Consider the following 16,304-nt stretch of genomic DNA (forward strand, 5'->3'; position numbering starts at 1 on the left):
TAGGACATAGAGATAAAATGACTTTTTCAAATCATCCAGTGAATATGGTTAACATTCTAAAAAGCAAGTTACACATACTTTAAAATATTTTAATGTCCTATAGATAAACTTATGCACCATATATAGGTAAATTTATGTGCCATATATTTTCTAGAAAGGTAAAAAGAACTTGTCATCAACTAATAAAACTCTTCACAGTAGTAACCTCTTACATCGACCTACACATGTCTTTTTTTTTGGGGGGGGGGGGCAGGGCAATGGGGGTTAAGTGACTTGCCCAGGGTCACACAGCTAGTAAGTGTCAAGTGTCTGAATCCGAATTTGAACTCAGATCCTCCTGAATCCAGGGCTGGTGCTTTTATCCACTGTGCCACCTAGCTGCCCCCCAACATGTCTTAAAAAATAATATAATTCACTTTACCTCAAGATTCACCACTTCATCCCTATTGTCTTCCGAAAGATGAAATTTGGCTCCTTTAAGAACTGCTAACTGTCCCGCATATTTTAATGCCTGTAGCATGGTTTGGATAATTTTCTTCTGAACCTCATTCACCATTGAGGAAATATCCGAATAGCACCCCTGAAACATGAAAATAGATCAACTTGTTAGATTTTGAATACCAGAGATGAAAAAGCAGTGAAAAGAAATTTGAGAAAATTAATTGGACAATGACTAGCTGTCGTTGTACAGTTGTCTCAGTTGTGTCTGACTCTTCATGACCCATTTGGGGTTTTCTTGGCAAAGACACTGGAGTGGTTTGCCATTTCCTTCTCCAGCTCATTTTCCAGATGAGGAAACTGAGGCAAACGGGTTAAGTGATTTGCCCGGGGTCACGCTGCTAGTAAGGATCTGCAGCTGCATTTGAACTCAGGTCTTCCTGACTAGAGGCCTGGGCATTCTAGTCACTGTGCCACCTAGCTGTCCCTAGAGTACACAGAAATCTGAACAACTTTCAGATCTAAACAACTACAAGTATATATAGAATTTTACAATTTGGATTTTTTTCTTGTTAAAAAAACCAACTCATCCTATTTCTATGTTTTTAATAATAAACATATTAAAGACAACGTGAAGTAGTTAGTAGATGACTGGCTTTGGAGTAAGGAAGATCTAGGTTCAAATCCTACTTTAGCCACATACTGACTGTGTGCCTAGACAAATCACTTAACAAACTGCTTGCCTCAGTTTTCTCAAACATAAAATGGGGAAAATAACAGAACCTGCCTTCCTGGGTGTTGTGAGGATCAAATGAGATATAGTTGTAAAGTGTTTAGCATAGTACTTAAATACATAGTAAGTAAATGTTTATTCTATTACATTCATTTAACCTATCAAGGCCTCAGGCAACTCTCTAAGACTATCATTTGCAAAACAGGTGCCAATCTGCATAGGTGCAAGACATTCCTTACTGGGAGCTCCCTATTTGTAGGTCTATAAAAAAATTAAGATAAACTGGGTTCCTAGAGTTAATGATTTCAAGGACACCTCATTACAAAACTGAGAAAGCATTTATGTATACCTATAATTACATGCCTAAATGTACATACCTTCACTCCAGGTTTACTTAATGGCCCATCATGGCATAAAGGTGAGGTTGGGTTCTTGAAGCTATGTTCTCAAAGGAAACGCCAGTGAAAAAAAGAAGCTCTACAAGGTCCGATCAGATTGGATAGGATTCAAGTAAGGGTCTAGTGATGAACTATATCATTACTATTTAAGGATAAAACTAGTTGAATTCAGGGAGGCTCATTACCAGGTTGGCAGAAGAGCTCTATAATTTTCAACCACTGCGATTCTCAGTCTGTCTACTTAGACCCATGTAAGTGAAGCTAATACCCACATTAAAAAATTTTTGTTCTGTTTTGTTTTGGACCTGATTTCATCAGTACAGGCAACTGCACAACCCTGTTCACATCTGCTTTGCAACTTATAATGTTAGCTAGTTACCACTGTGAAGGAGCTTATCCAAAGTCTCATAACCAGTATGGGTCAGAGAGGGGATCTGAAACTAGGTCTTCCTGAGAGACCAGCTCCCTATCCACTATGTCAGAATAGCTCTTTCCATACTCACTAGTAAAATTACAGCTTCCTTAAGTCTTTTTTTTTTTTTTGGTGGGGCAATGGGGGTTAAGTGACTTGCCCAGGGTCACACAGCTAGTAAGTACCAAGTGTCTGAGGCTGGATTTGAACTCAAGTACTCCTGAATCCAAGGCTAGTGCTTTATCTACTGCGCCACCTAGCTGCCCCTTCCTTAAGTCTTAATGACTAGATATTATATAGAAATATATATATATATATATATATATATATATATATATATATATACACACACACACACACATATATATACACACATGTATATGTATGCACATATATAATAACAGTAATTGTATATATATATATATGTGTGTGTGTGTGTGTGTGTGTATGTGTATATATAAATATATATAAAAAACCCAAATATACACACATGCATACACACTTAGATGTAGTATGTGTTCTGAAGACACTGTCAGGGCATCTTAACAACAGTAACAAGAAAAGCTCTTCATATTTGCCACAGATTTCATTTGCTGACACTCCCCAAGGGTTTAAAACAAACTCTTACTTTAAAATGCTACTTCAGAACCCCAGCCATGGCCTCTTTTGTAGAAAATTGGCAGAATGTGAAATATAAGCCAGCTGGGTGGATACTAACCACTTTACTACATTGTAAGCAATCTAAAGGGTGGATAAAAACTGGACCCCGTACAACATGCAGGTGTTTGTGTTGTAGGGCACTGGATTGCTTTTTGAAAGCTCCTCAATTCCACATTCCACATGGGAAGCTGTTCTTGTGCATAGATAGATAGTCTTTAGAGCCCAGTTCTGTACAGCTTCCCTCCTGGACTCTTTACTTCCTGTGTCACAGGTCCTCTCATATTTACTCATGTGCCTTCCTCTATCCCAATCTATATCTCAAATATACATATATGTTCATTACCTTGTTGCATAGAATTTAACTCAGAAACAGTTTTATATTAGAGTTGCCTTCAAAGAAAGCATTTTCCAGTAAAGCAAAGCTATATGTAGTAATTTTTCATAAAAATTTAAGGACTATGAAATCTTAGTTGTAGGGAAATAAATCATGAAAAAAAATACAAATAAACATGTTAAACATAACTATTTGAATTCTTTATATAGCATATATATCAAACAAGGTAAAGATATATAAATCAAAATCTAATTTATGTCCAACAAAATTATGTCCATGCCACAGGCAGTGACCCACTTATTTCAAGAAATATTCAGTACAACAAAATTCAAGTATAATTTGAAATGTCCCTTAGAGTGGGATAAAATGAAATCTGACCAGTAATAAATATTGTTCAATGCTGAAGAAGGAATCCAGGATTTGTCCTACTGTTTTAGAACTTTTTATCATGAACTCTACTTATCTTTATTTGTAGAGCTGCCTCAAGTTAACATTTCCAGAGTCCTTCCCCGCACCAACCATTTCTTTAAGAAAACTTTGCAGAGTGCTGGAAGCATAAAACAAAAAATCTTCTTTGATGCTACTTGATCCATTTTAAGTACTAAGGCAAAAGAGAATCCACTGATAAGAACAAAGTTTGCCCTTTTTCCTTAAAGTCTTTTTGGGATCAAATAGTTTAAGTATCTCAAGAAGAGAATTTCTAAAGTACTTGTAAGTCAAAATTTCAGGGAGAGTTTGATGACAAGCATCAAATTCAGATGAACTTACCTGCAAAAATAATTGTAAGTACCCTCCCAATTTTTTAACTTCCTGTGTCAAGTCATCATCAGGTCTTGAAGCTGACTGTGGAAAATCATCAAGCCAATGTTTGGTTAGAATAACAAGCTGTTCAAAAGCAGATGTCATCTGTATACAAAATGACTGGATTGCTCGATCAGTAGAAAAAACTACAAAAAAGTAGAACAATGATCAGGAATAATCTCCAAATAAAAGAAAATTTGATTTTGAACAACACAAGAACATTTTAATATGGTCAAAAACAATCCATAATCAATCCATAATCTTGTCACAACAAGAAATCATTCAAATGGGTTGGGGGGGAATGTAGAAAGTAACTGTTAAAAAGCTGAGGAGGCACTCACAGTTATCTTGACTTTCTTCATCTTGTTGTTCATAAGCTTTGGAAATGGCAGTCATACAAGAATGAATTTTAAGAAAACTGGTAATTAAGCTGTCTGCCACAGTTTTTTCCTCATCATCACTTTGACTAAGGAAATCTAATGCTGAACCAATCAATTCCTTGCAAATTCCAGGCAAGAAAGATTCTGCTGAGTTTGAATAAATGCTGTCTGATTTCTCCATCAAACCTATATAAAAAGAAAATAATGAACAAAAAATTATAATTGTTGTACTCATTGCTTAATCTGAAACAAATATATCCTTCGAAGGAATAATCTCAGTATATCACAAAACCAAACTGATATATATATATTTTAGCATTACTATATAACTTCTTTATGTTCTTTTTCTACAAGCTGAAACTAAAATGACTAATGCTGCACACTGAAATAAACAACTACAATAAATACATTTACTTGTAATAATATATAAATTCCTTTATAGAAAGAATAATCCTCAATAAATGAAACCCATACATGAGCAGCAAACCTCATTTTAACTAAACTAAGTTAGCTTCATCTCCTCCCTTATCAGAAATTTTAGCGTAACTTAACATTCTCTAAATACCTAATAATGTACTATTACAAGGGAAAGAAAACAGAAAACTAGGCAAGAATACAATATAAACCGTAAAATCAGTTACTAACAGAGCTTACTATAATATAACTAGATATATTTTATACTAGTTCCTTCCATAGCTACAACAAGAATAGACTGACGGTAACTAAGCCTATGTAGTAACAGCCCATTTATCCAGAGGTCGGACTTTTAGCAACCTCAATGCTCTAGCACAGTAATTAGAAATAAAATAGCGCTCTCATGCGCTCTCTCGCTCTCTCTCTCTCTCTCTCTCTCACTGTGTAGCTCTTAATCTCAACTAAACCCTTTTGCTACAGTAACCTTTAAAAAACAACAAAAAAAGAAATAAAATAAAAACATCCTTGCAGTAGCAGTTATATAACACCTTCACTAACACTATTGAACTTTTCTTCTAATCGACCTTACTGATCATTATTACACATATAATAACAACTTGAAATTATCTGATGTCCCAATTTACAGGACTAGAATTTACAAATTAGAAAGGGGGGCAGAGGGGGAACTATAAGAGTCAAACACAATGAAAGCAAAAGTGACAGTTGGCAACCAGATATAAAGGGAGAAGAAAGAAAAACAGAAGCACAGAACTGTATTACTACATTAAAGATGTTCTTAGTGATAAGAACAGGCCATCAAGAAAAGGTTAGATTATGATCATTTTCCTGCCTAAGGTCCTACTTCAATGCTTCACCTCAGTGTGGAGGTGACAGTGCATTCGCAAAGATTACACCAGTGTGTTCAGGGGAGCATGATGAAAAATATTAGATAGCATGACATTTACAAAATTTTTCCCATATAATTTAAATATATTACTAAAATGCTCTGAAATGCAAATTAATAAATTTGGTAGAAAAAATACCTGATGAATGTGAAGAGTTCTGATTCTGACCTGGATGGACTTTTATACCTTGCAAACATCCAGAAATTCTCCTATTCTTCATCAAACTCCTGCTCCTACAAAAAAAGAAAGGCTACAAGGTAAGGAGCTGCATTGCATATTATGTTCTTATAAAGCATCACTTTTTCCAAATGAAGCTGGACACCCCATTTTAACAAATTTCCATTATGTTTTTAAAAAAAGAAAATGCCAATAGTTAATTATATGTACTAATGAAAGGGACCAGCAGATAGGCTAAAATATCAAAGAACCTCCTAAATCCTTTATGTTGGCTCTGCCATAGATGATCTGCTAAATTCTTAGAAAAAGTATTTTAAAATTGAGTGCCTCCACTTCCATACCACCTGCCTCTTGTAATCTGGCTTCTGATCTCTCCAGTCTACTGAAATTACTATTAAAGGTCATGAATGAGCTCTTAGATGAACTGGGGCTATTTTCCCTTAGGCTGCCCTGCTCTTGTCTGGACTTCTTTGCTTACAGTTTGTTTGGTTTTTTCAAATAATAGACATTTTTATATAAAGTTTTGAGTTCCAAATTTTATCCCTCCTTCCCTCCCTGCTGAAGCTGTAAGCAATCAGATGTGGGTTATACATGTGAATTATGTAAAATATTACCATATTAGTCATTTTGTACAAGAAAACGAGTAAAAGAAAAAAACTGAAATAAAGTGGAAAAATAGCATGCTTCAGTCTGTGTTCAATCAATATCAGTTCTTTCTTTGATGGTGGATAGTTTGCTTCATGAAGATTGCCTTGGATCATTGTATTGCTGAGAACAGTTAAGTCATTCACAGTTCTTCATCAAACAATATTGCTGTCACTGTGCAGTGTTCTCTTGGTTCTGCTCACTTCACTATACGTCAGTTCATACAAGTCTTTCCAGGCCTTTCTGAAATTTCCTGCTTGTCATTTCTTATAGCACAATAATATTCCATCACCATCATATACCACAGCTAGTTTAGCCATTCCCCAATTGATAGGCATTCCTTTGATTTCCAATTCTTAGCCACCACAAAGAGAGGTGTTATAAATATTTTTGTACAAATAGATCTTTCTCTCTTTTTGAGGATGTCTTTGGGACATAAACCTAGCAGTGGTATTGGTGGATCAAAGGGTATGCACAGCTCTATAGCCCTTTGGGCCTAGTTCCAAATGGCTCTCCAGAATGGCTGGATCCGTTCACAACTCCACCAACAGTAGATTAGTGTCCTAGCTTTCCCACAGCCCCTCCAACATCCAATATTTTCCTTTTTTTGTTATATTTGCCACTCTGATAGGTGTGAGGTGGTACCTCAGAGTTGTTTTAATTTTCATTTCTCTGATCAATAGTGATCTAGAGCATTTTTTCATATGAGTATGGATAGCTGTGATTTCTTTGTCTGAAAACTATTAGAGCAAAATACTATCTTAAAGGCTATCTAGAACACTACCTTATGATCACAGGGTTAGGCTCTTTGATTTCTAAAGTTCCTTCCATTTGTGATTTAAAAATTTTTTTTTAGATAGGAAATAAAGTATGGTCCTATTGACTCACTGGAGGAGAAAGGAACAGAGGTATGGATATTCTAAAACAAAAGGCAAAGGAAAAATGCTCACTCTTTCCCCTTTCCTCCAATATATTGCTTAAAATATGCGAATTAATTGTAATATTGCGTGTGCTCTAACTGCTAACTAATTCTCTTTTTTCTTTTGTTTTTGTTTTTTTTTTGCAGGGCAATGGGGGTTAAGTGACTTGCCCGGGGTCACACAGCTAGTAAGTGTCAAGTGTCTGAGGCCGGATTTGAACTCAGGTACTCCTGAATCCAGGGCCGGTGCTTTATCCACTGCGCCACCTAGTCGCCCCGTAACTAATTCTCAAAAGAAGAATTGCAAAATATAAATGATATAAAAACTGCACTAAAATCACCAATAGAGAAATGCAAAACAAATCATAGCAGACCAGCAAAAATGACAAAAAGTAAGAATAATCAACATAGGAGGGGTTGCGGAGAGACAAGGCTATTAATACATTTTGATAGAGCTGTGAAATGGATTGACTATTCTGGAAAACAATTTGGAACTATGCTAAGAAAGAATCTTAATCCATCTATAGAGAAAGAACTGATGGTATCTGAAAACAGACTGAAACATAGTTTTGTTTTTTACAATTCCTTAATCCGAAGTTTTGTTTTTTATCTGTTTTCTCTCACAACCTAGCTAATGTGGGGATGTTTTCCATGACTACTCATGTATAACTTATATTGAATTGCTTGAGTTCTTGGGGGTGGGGGGGTGGGAAGGGAGGGAGGAAGAGAAGTTGGAACACAAAGTTTTAAAAAACTGATGTCAAAATTTGTTTTTACATATATTTTGGAAAATAAAATTCTAAACAGAAAAAAAAAATCTTAAATGGCCATTAGCTTTCACTCAGAGATTTCACTGCTAGTCATTTGACTCAATATGAGTCTAATACAATGCAAAATAGGAGCATTTTGAAATACTAAAGAACTAGAAACAAAGTATATGTCAATCACCTGGGGAACAGATACATAAACTGAAAAATAAATGCAATGGAATATTATGGCTCTATAAGAAATAATAAATATCATCCTTCAAGATCAAATAAGCCTTCATACTCACACCTCATCAGTACCCTCTGTCCCTCTGATTGGAGGGTGGAGCCACAAGCCTCAAAAACTCCAGTTAAGAAGGGGGCCAGGACAGCCATGCCCCCACCCCTTTTCAGCCTCCTTTTGTGAGTTGTCTTCTCTCATTAGCCTACACTCCTTAAGGTCAGGCCCAGTGCCTGGCACAGGGTGGTATTTAATAAATACTTGTTGATTGACTGAACTGATGCAAAATAAAGCAGAATCAGAGAGACAACAGATACAATACCTACAACATGAATGGAAAGGAGAGCAACAACGAAATTGAAACTAAAGGGGGATAAGGGACAGAACTGCATTTCCTCTCCTTCACAGAGGGGATTGTGGATGCAGAACCCTGTATATAGTAAGGACCTGAATGCTGTACTGGTTAGCTCTAACAAGGTGCACCACCCTTTCCTTTTTATTCTTTCTTATAAGAAGTTGATCTCTTGATGGGGGAGGGATATCATGGGAAATGAAGGCAAGATGCAAACAAAAGATCAACAAAAAGAAAAAACAGCTGAAGCTGAAAAGTGCCAAAAGGAACTCCAAAGTTACAATCTCAGATGATGCTGAAAAAAAAAATGAACTTGAATAAATGTACATATTTGTTTCAAAGCAGAGACCATTATCTTCTCTTCTGTAGAAGCCCTTAAAGAGTGAATTTTGTCATCGCCATTAAAGGCCCCCAAACTCATGAGCATTGCTATGACGATGACACTTGTTTGATAGATAACTAGTTCATTTCATGGGTGTAGTTTGTGACCATGAAATAGAAGTTGATGCAGGGTAACTGATCAGTAAGGGGTTTTCACCTGCAGAATCTCAGTTCGAACGGCCCTCAGAGATCAAATTTAATCTGGGAACTCCCTGTACAATACCCAGGAAGACATCTAGTAAGGGGGAATCCACTGCCCCCAGAAGCCACCTTCATTTTCTAGTTCTAATTGTTAATGCCTCATATCAAGTCCAAATCTGCGTGTCTGCAACGGTCACTTGGATCCACCCAACCTGCTAGCTCTATCCTCCTGGGCCCAGAAGAATGAATTTAATCTCTCTTCCACATGACAGCTCAAATTATACCAGAACTTATTAGATTCTTTCTGTATCAGCTCAGGCAGGGAATTGTGTTTTATAAGATGGCCCCTAGTTGATAGAAATAATTTTTCTTTGAAATCTTTCACATTGCTTTTAAATTCTCCTATGGTTTAGTTACTGAGAAACATTCATATCTATTTGGAACCTTCCCCCTTATTTTAGGACGTGCTCTATCACCTAGATTTATAGTTTTGAGGGTATTTATATCATAATTGATAGTATTTAAGACTATAACTTAATAATGTAATATCATAGAGATGCCAAGTTCTGGAGGAAACTGGACTTAAAATAATAAGAATGATTAATCTTTTATACTAAAACTAGATTTATGCTAGGCCATATAACTTCATAAAAGCAATGAAATACTATAGTTTTGTGTTCCCCTTCAATCTGAATGGCAACAAAATTTAATACTTAAAATTAACTACTATAATTTGATCAGTTTTAAAATATTCCTCATGAAATATGACCAGAAAGCATGTTAAAAGAACACACACATACCAAATCCTTAAAAACAAAGGAATTCTCTGTGTTTATGGAAAAAAATACAGTATTTACCTCCTTCTAGAAAATGAAGAGACTGCAGTATTTGCTAAATCGGGTTCCCATTCATCTTCTGGATCATAAAAGATATCTTCACCCTTAATACTACTATTATTCTAAGGAAAAGAAAAAAGAATTTATTCCAGTAAGTTTTTTTTTTCCTCTTAACTTTTCTTCCTGGTCTTTTCCACAGCACATTTCCTGCTTTCTGGTCATCATCTTCATTCTCCTCCCATTAGAACCCTGGATTCTGTCCCTAAGACACTAAGCTTTTGCCTTCTCTTATGTGGACCGGGCCTCCACATAACTTCCTGTCCCTCTCCACACCATGACCTCCCTTTTCAGTTCCCTTTTATCTGCCATCTTCCCCCATTAGAATGTGAGTTCCTTGGAGGGAAGGTCTTAATTGCTTGTATTTGTATTCCCAGTGTTTAGCACTGCGCCTGGCACATAGTAAGTACTTAGTAAAAGTTTGTTATATCTGATTCAATCCATCCATCTCTTAACCAAGATCCCAATCCTATTAAAAAAATGTTGTTTATAGCTTTGGCATTTTTATGAGTTATAAAAGGTTTTATAATAAGGAAAATCAGACTAATTATTTTCCTCCCTTTCCAAGTATAACTAAATTAATTAGTCTTAAACTTTTCTCCAAACAACAATTTTTATTAAAATTCCATACCTCATAGAGTTCTTTCATTGCTGCAAGTTTAGATTCAAACTTTTCCAGGCTCCAGAAAGTTGAGATTCCCAGTTGAACATTACGAACCTGAACCTGAACAGAAGGCTCGGTACTATTTCCTTTGCTTGATACATCATGCCTGAATGGAGAAAAATAATAAAACACCCTTAAATACAATATTTTAATGGAACATTTTCTTAACTAGAATAAGACAATTAAAATTCTGTCAAAAACTCTTCTGTAATTAAACATTTGTATAATAGCGAAAACATACATAACATGAATTATGTAAAAGCTAAGTCTGCAATAGAGTGAAAACTGCTATGAATCAAAAAACATCTCAATAAAGACAATATCCTATTTTAACTATGGGAAGATATGAATTAATCTTTTAGATTCATACTTAAATACTTTAATGGATTGGTGATCCTGCCAATTTGGAAGTTTCCTCTAACACTGGAGATTACAACCCATCAATGCATCTCTTTTTCACATCTACCCATCATTTCATCTAAAGGATCCACCCAAGCTACTGGGGAGACCTCCCTCACTTTCTCTTGACATCATGATGGAAGCAGTGGAATGCTATTTACCTGTCAACATTTGTCTTCACCCACATGAGCAGTCCATCTTTTCTTCCTATTGTACTTTTCCTTGTTGACATCCTTTATTCCTGTTCTACCTCAGAGTCCCTCACTGATTATACGCTGAAGCCTGCTCATGCTCACCACGGGCTTTCATGTCTTTTATTAGTCAATACACTATCTATTTCTAGGTCTTCCTATGAATGATTAAAAAGTGAATTGAAGATAATTGTTCTTTAAATTTTTTTATCAATACCTAATATTTTTATATTAAATTGATTTCTAGATATATCCTTCATTTCTCCTCTGTCTAGTAAGTCATTGCCTATAACAGAGATTTAAAAAGCAGTTCAGCAAAACTAACACACATCAACAATGCCTCATAGTATATGCAATATTCCACACTTGGAGTCCCCATCTCAACCCCTGTAATGAAGAGAGGGAAGAACATTTTTAAAAAAATCTTCTCTGGGGGCAAGATTAGTTATTATAATTAAATAATAATCAGCTTTGTTTAGAACAGTTATTCTTTCCCTCCCACCCCCCAGTAAATGAGGGTTAAGTGACTTGCCCAGGATCACACAGCTAATAAGTGTCAAGTATCTGATGCTGGATTTGAACTCAGGTCCTCCTGAATCCAGGGCCAGTGCTTTATCCACTGTGCCACCTAGCTGCCCCCTAGAACAGTTATTCTTTTTATTTATTTATTTATTTTGGGGGGAGGCAATTGGGGTTAAGTGACTTGCCCAGGGTCACACAGCCAGTAAGTGTTAAGTGTCTGAGGCCAGATTTGAACTCAGGTCTTCCTGACTCCAGGGCCAGTGCTCTATCCACTGCACCATCTAGCTGCCCCGAACAGTTATTCTTAACACAAACATTGGGAACAAAATGCTTGCAAAGATATTTCAGGGATTTCAAGAGCTTAGCACTGTTACCCTCGCCTGTCTGGCCAATAATACAAAGCTAGTTCACCAGTCAAATCTCTAGATCAGGGCTTCTTAAAATTTTCCACTTGTGACCCCTTTTCCCCAGAGAAATTTTTACACAACCCTGGGTATACGGGTATATAAAATAGATATATATAACCTTTTACTGTTGCCAAGTTTTTCGTGCCCCCCCACATTCAGTTACGCCACCCCGAATGCGGTCACAACCCACAGTTTAAGAAGATTTGCTTAGATCACTGTGGATAGCTTCTCTGCTATTCCTCATCAAACACCAAAATACTTTGTCAAAATACTATCAATGCATAGTGGCATTTGGGATTATAGTGTTCACAAAGTTTTGGTGTAGTTCCTATACATTAAAATGTTAGGAATATCCAGATAATTGTAGAAAACATGATTAAAGTTGAAAGTTGGAGGGGCGACGGTTGATGAGTATAGAAGGCATTTTATAATCAACTCACAATATATCACTCACCTACAAAAAACATAATATTTTCTTAATTTGTTGCTGATGGTGTTGGCTTCTTGGATCATCATTGAGAGCTTCATGAAATTCCAATTAGGCTGAACTAATGAAAAATATAAATAATAAACTAAGCAAGAATACATAAATGTTTCTCTAAGAACAGTGAAATTTCCAAAAGGTTACTAGAATTTTAAGGTATTTACTAGTAATAACTGACATTTATATAACATTGCACATTAAAGTACTTTATGTGCATTATTCATTTGACTCCCACAACACAGTTGGGTACTTACAGGTATTATTATATCCATTTTAGAGATGAAGAAACAAGTTGAAAGATTAAGCAATTTGCTCAGTCACAAAGCCTGTTTGTTTCAGAAACTGAATTAAAATCCAAATCCTTCCTATTCTCAGTCCAGTTTTGTATACATTATACACATTGCTTCTCTTTTTAACTGTATAGTGTATATGATAAGATGTATGGTCGAAAGACAGATGTATTTAGAACTCAAACTCTACTTAACTGTGTAATTATCATAATTTCCCCAGTAGAACATGAACAGCTAGCAGGCAAGTCGTTTTGTTTTGTTTTGTTTTTTATTTGTATCCTAGGCATTCTTACACTGCCTTACATGTATACTCATTTTAAAAGGTAACATACATAGCTTTACATTAAGATGCACACCAACATTCTTCATCACTCACTTGTTAATATTTTATCCTTGGTATTCCGATTCTGTTGCAGAATCTGTACTTCTTTAACAATTTTCTGCTTCTCAGCCTCCAAAGCTTCAAGAATCTTCACATGCCGAACAGTATGATCTTCTAAGGCCTAAATAATATCCATTTGTATAGATCCATCCAAGAGATAAAGCAAAAAAAAAAAACATACAAACATACTGATAATACACTTTATGATTAAACTCTGCTTTGTAGCATATTACAATTATATTAATTTAAGTTATAAAATTATACCAAATTGCCTATATTTTTGTTTCATAAAAACGTATTAAAGCTGGTTTTTTGTGGCATAAGTTTAACTTTTTCCATCTAAAATTTTGACGGAACGGAAAAAAATCTGCTCATGAACACATAGGATCAGAAGCATTAGTGATCATGGAAGAGGTATCATTTCAGAGATTATTTTAAGAACATCTCTTGCATACGTTCATTTCTCTCAACTCACATTGCCACCACTCTAGTTTAGACTAGGCCCTAATCACCTCTCATCTGGACTATGAATTGGACTCTCAGCCTCAAGTCTATCCCATTTCAATCCATTCTCCTCACAACCGCCAAAGTGATCTTCCTAAAGCAAATGTCTAACCATGCCACCTCCCCCACCTCCCTAATACAAATTCTAATGGCTGCTTGTTCCCTCTAGAATCAAATACAAGCTTTTCTATTTGTCATTTAAACCTCTTTACAACCTGGCCCCTTCCTATTTTTCAAGTTTTTAAATCTGTGACTTTATTCCCCTCCACACACTTTCTGGTTCATTCATACAGGCTTCTCTGCTGTTCTTCAGACACACCACTCCCTTCTCTGTCTCAATACTTTTAAACTGGCAGTCCCCCATGCCTAGAACACTCTCCCTTCTAAACTCGACCTTATGGGATCCTCCGTTTCCTTTAAGACTCATCACAAGCATTCTCTCTTCCAGAAGGCCCTTCCCAGTGCACTCAGCTGCTACTTTACATTTCTAATCCATCTATTCTGAACATATCTTGTTGATGTATATGGCATCTCCACATAAGAATAAAAACTCCTTCGTGGCAAGAACTATTTTTACTTTGGGGATACACAGTGCTTTGTATCTAGTAACCACTTCACAAATTTGTTTGTTGATTAACACACAACATGAAAAAATTGTCATAAAATAAATTTTGAAGACAGGCACCTATGACTCCATGCTTCTCTATTAGAAGGTATTCTTGTATTATTGTTTTCACCAAATGATTAGTATTGTAGAGATCGGTAGCAAAAGAAGGCACTATCTGTGAAAGGTGCAATATGCCTTACTTATTTAGATTATTTGAAATCTTTGTCAAGTAGTTCAACTGTGTTTAGTATTAAGAAGCAACCTGTCCTATTTTCTGCTTTGAAGAGAAGGAAAAAAAAAAGAAAAAAAAGAGATGAATTGCACAGCAGTCAGTCTGTCTAGCTAGACCTTACCCCCACTGATCTAAACCTTAAGCATTCCAACCAGAAATGAAAGATGGAGGGAAGGGGAAGGAAGAAACCTACTAATTCTAGATGAAAAATGAGAAATGGTATGAGAAAGAGGTATGAAATCATGCAAGAGTGGAGCTAGCCCTAATAGCTCTGGGTTCTGAAATCTAAGAACAGTGGGGGAAAGAAGGCACCTACCACAAGAACTTTTGGCCTGACAAGAAGGCACTTTCTCATTTGTGTGGCTGTATTTTTATACCTTCTTGAAAGCCTTTCAAGAAACACTTTCTGTGAAGATCCCAAAAGAAGAAAAAAGGGCTAGTGTTTTCCTTATAACTGATGAGATAAAGTAGATATGGAATGGAGATTACCTGTTTTGTAGCCAAAGTCTCCATTTCTAATCGCTTCTTATTAACATGGACCTTCTGTTCGAGATGCTGTTTTGCTTTTTCTAATTCCTGTATTTTGTCATTAGCCTTCTGGTTATTCATTTCCTGCATTTTTTTCCTCTCAGATTCTTCTTTCTTATAAACAACAACAACAACATTACAATCAGAGAACACAATGAATACCATCTTCAAAGCAAGGATCCAAGTACAGCAGAAGGATTGTGGGTTAGAAGATGGAAGACATGAGTCCAAGTCCTAGCTCAGAAACTTTGGGTAGAGCATTTAACCTCAGTGGCCTCAGCTTCCATCTAGATCAAAGTGCCTTTCCAGGCCTAACAATCAAAACTTTAATCAGTGCATAAAAGACTTATGTTTAGTAGTGGGCAAGTTACCATACCAACACAGCTTAGAATAAAAACTGGATAAATAACTATAAATACGTATCAATGCTTTTAACTTTTAGGATCTTCCCCCATCTTTGGAATCCCTGGGAATTGGAGTATCAGACTGTAGCCATTTAACATAACTCTAGCTACAAATCTCAGGGCATACGTATTTTTTTTTGCATGTTTTCTTTTGCCCACAGCAATGACTTTCTCTGTCATTCTTCCTACAGCAGAGGGAATATAGGTGTAAAAACCCCACTCTAAACACTCATTATTTGCCCAGGTCCCCTGCATCCACATTCAAGGTACAGGCTGATTTCATCACACTGTCAGCATGAGGTTCTGGGAAACACTAAAAGTAAACTAATGGGGGCAGCTAGGTAGCACAGTGGATAAAGCACTGGCCCTGGATTCAGAGGACCTGAGTTCAAATCTGGCCTCAGACACTTGACACTTACTTGCTGTGTGACCCTGGGCAAGTCACTTAACCCCAACTGCCTCACAAAAAAAAAAAAAGTAACTAATGCTGCTTTTTTTTTACCAGTTCTGTTTCCAAGGCTTTTATTTTACTTTCATAGGCAGCTCTTTGAGAAGACAGCTCTTGCTGAGCCATTTCTTTTGCAATCTGGATTCCTTGCATCATTTCTTCCTTAGCTTTTAGCCGTGCCTCTTCTATTTCTGCTTCAAGTCTATAAAGTAGCAAGAAATTTATAGTATTCGTTTTCTAACATTTCTGTTTGCCATTAAACAGTTCCAAAC

At 36.1% G+C, this 16,304-nt stretch overlaps 1 protein-coding gene across 2 annotated transcripts in view; it reads right to left on the reverse strand.

The window, feature by feature from the left end:
- The window catches only part of KIF14 (kinesin family member 14), a 60,645-nt gene that overhangs the window by 11,634 nt on the left and 32,707 nt on the right, over positions 1 to 16,304 (reverse strand). For both annotated transcript variants that reach the window (XM_044000042.1, XM_044000043.1), the window contains exons 17-26: positions 16,087 to 16,234; positions 15,142 to 15,294; positions 13,304 to 13,430; positions 12,608 to 12,701; positions 10,602 to 10,740; positions 9,935 to 10,035; positions 5,614 to 5,708; positions 4,118 to 4,342; positions 3,744 to 3,922; positions 422 to 580 (exon numbers count right to left, since the gene is read on the reverse strand). In XM_044000042.1, the coding sequence (XP_043855977.1) occupies positions 422 to 580; positions 3,744 to 3,922; positions 4,118 to 4,342; positions 5,614 to 5,708; positions 9,935 to 10,035; positions 10,602 to 10,740; positions 12,608 to 12,701; positions 13,304 to 13,430; positions 15,142 to 15,294; positions 16,087 to 16,234 (1,420 nt within the window). The remainder of the gene's footprint in view (positions 1 to 421; positions 581 to 3,743; positions 3,923 to 4,117; positions 4,343 to 5,613; positions 5,709 to 9,934; positions 10,036 to 10,601; positions 10,741 to 12,607; positions 12,702 to 13,303; positions 13,431 to 15,141; positions 15,295 to 16,086; positions 16,235 to 16,304) is intronic.

This window comes from Dromiciops gliroides, chromosome 4, assembly GCF_019393635.1.
Source record: "Dromiciops gliroides isolate mDroGli1 chromosome 4, mDroGli1.pri, whole genome shotgun sequence".
Classification (NCBI taxonomy): domain Eukaryota; kingdom Metazoa; phylum Chordata; class Mammalia; order Microbiotheria; family Microbiotheriidae; genus Dromiciops; species Dromiciops gliroides.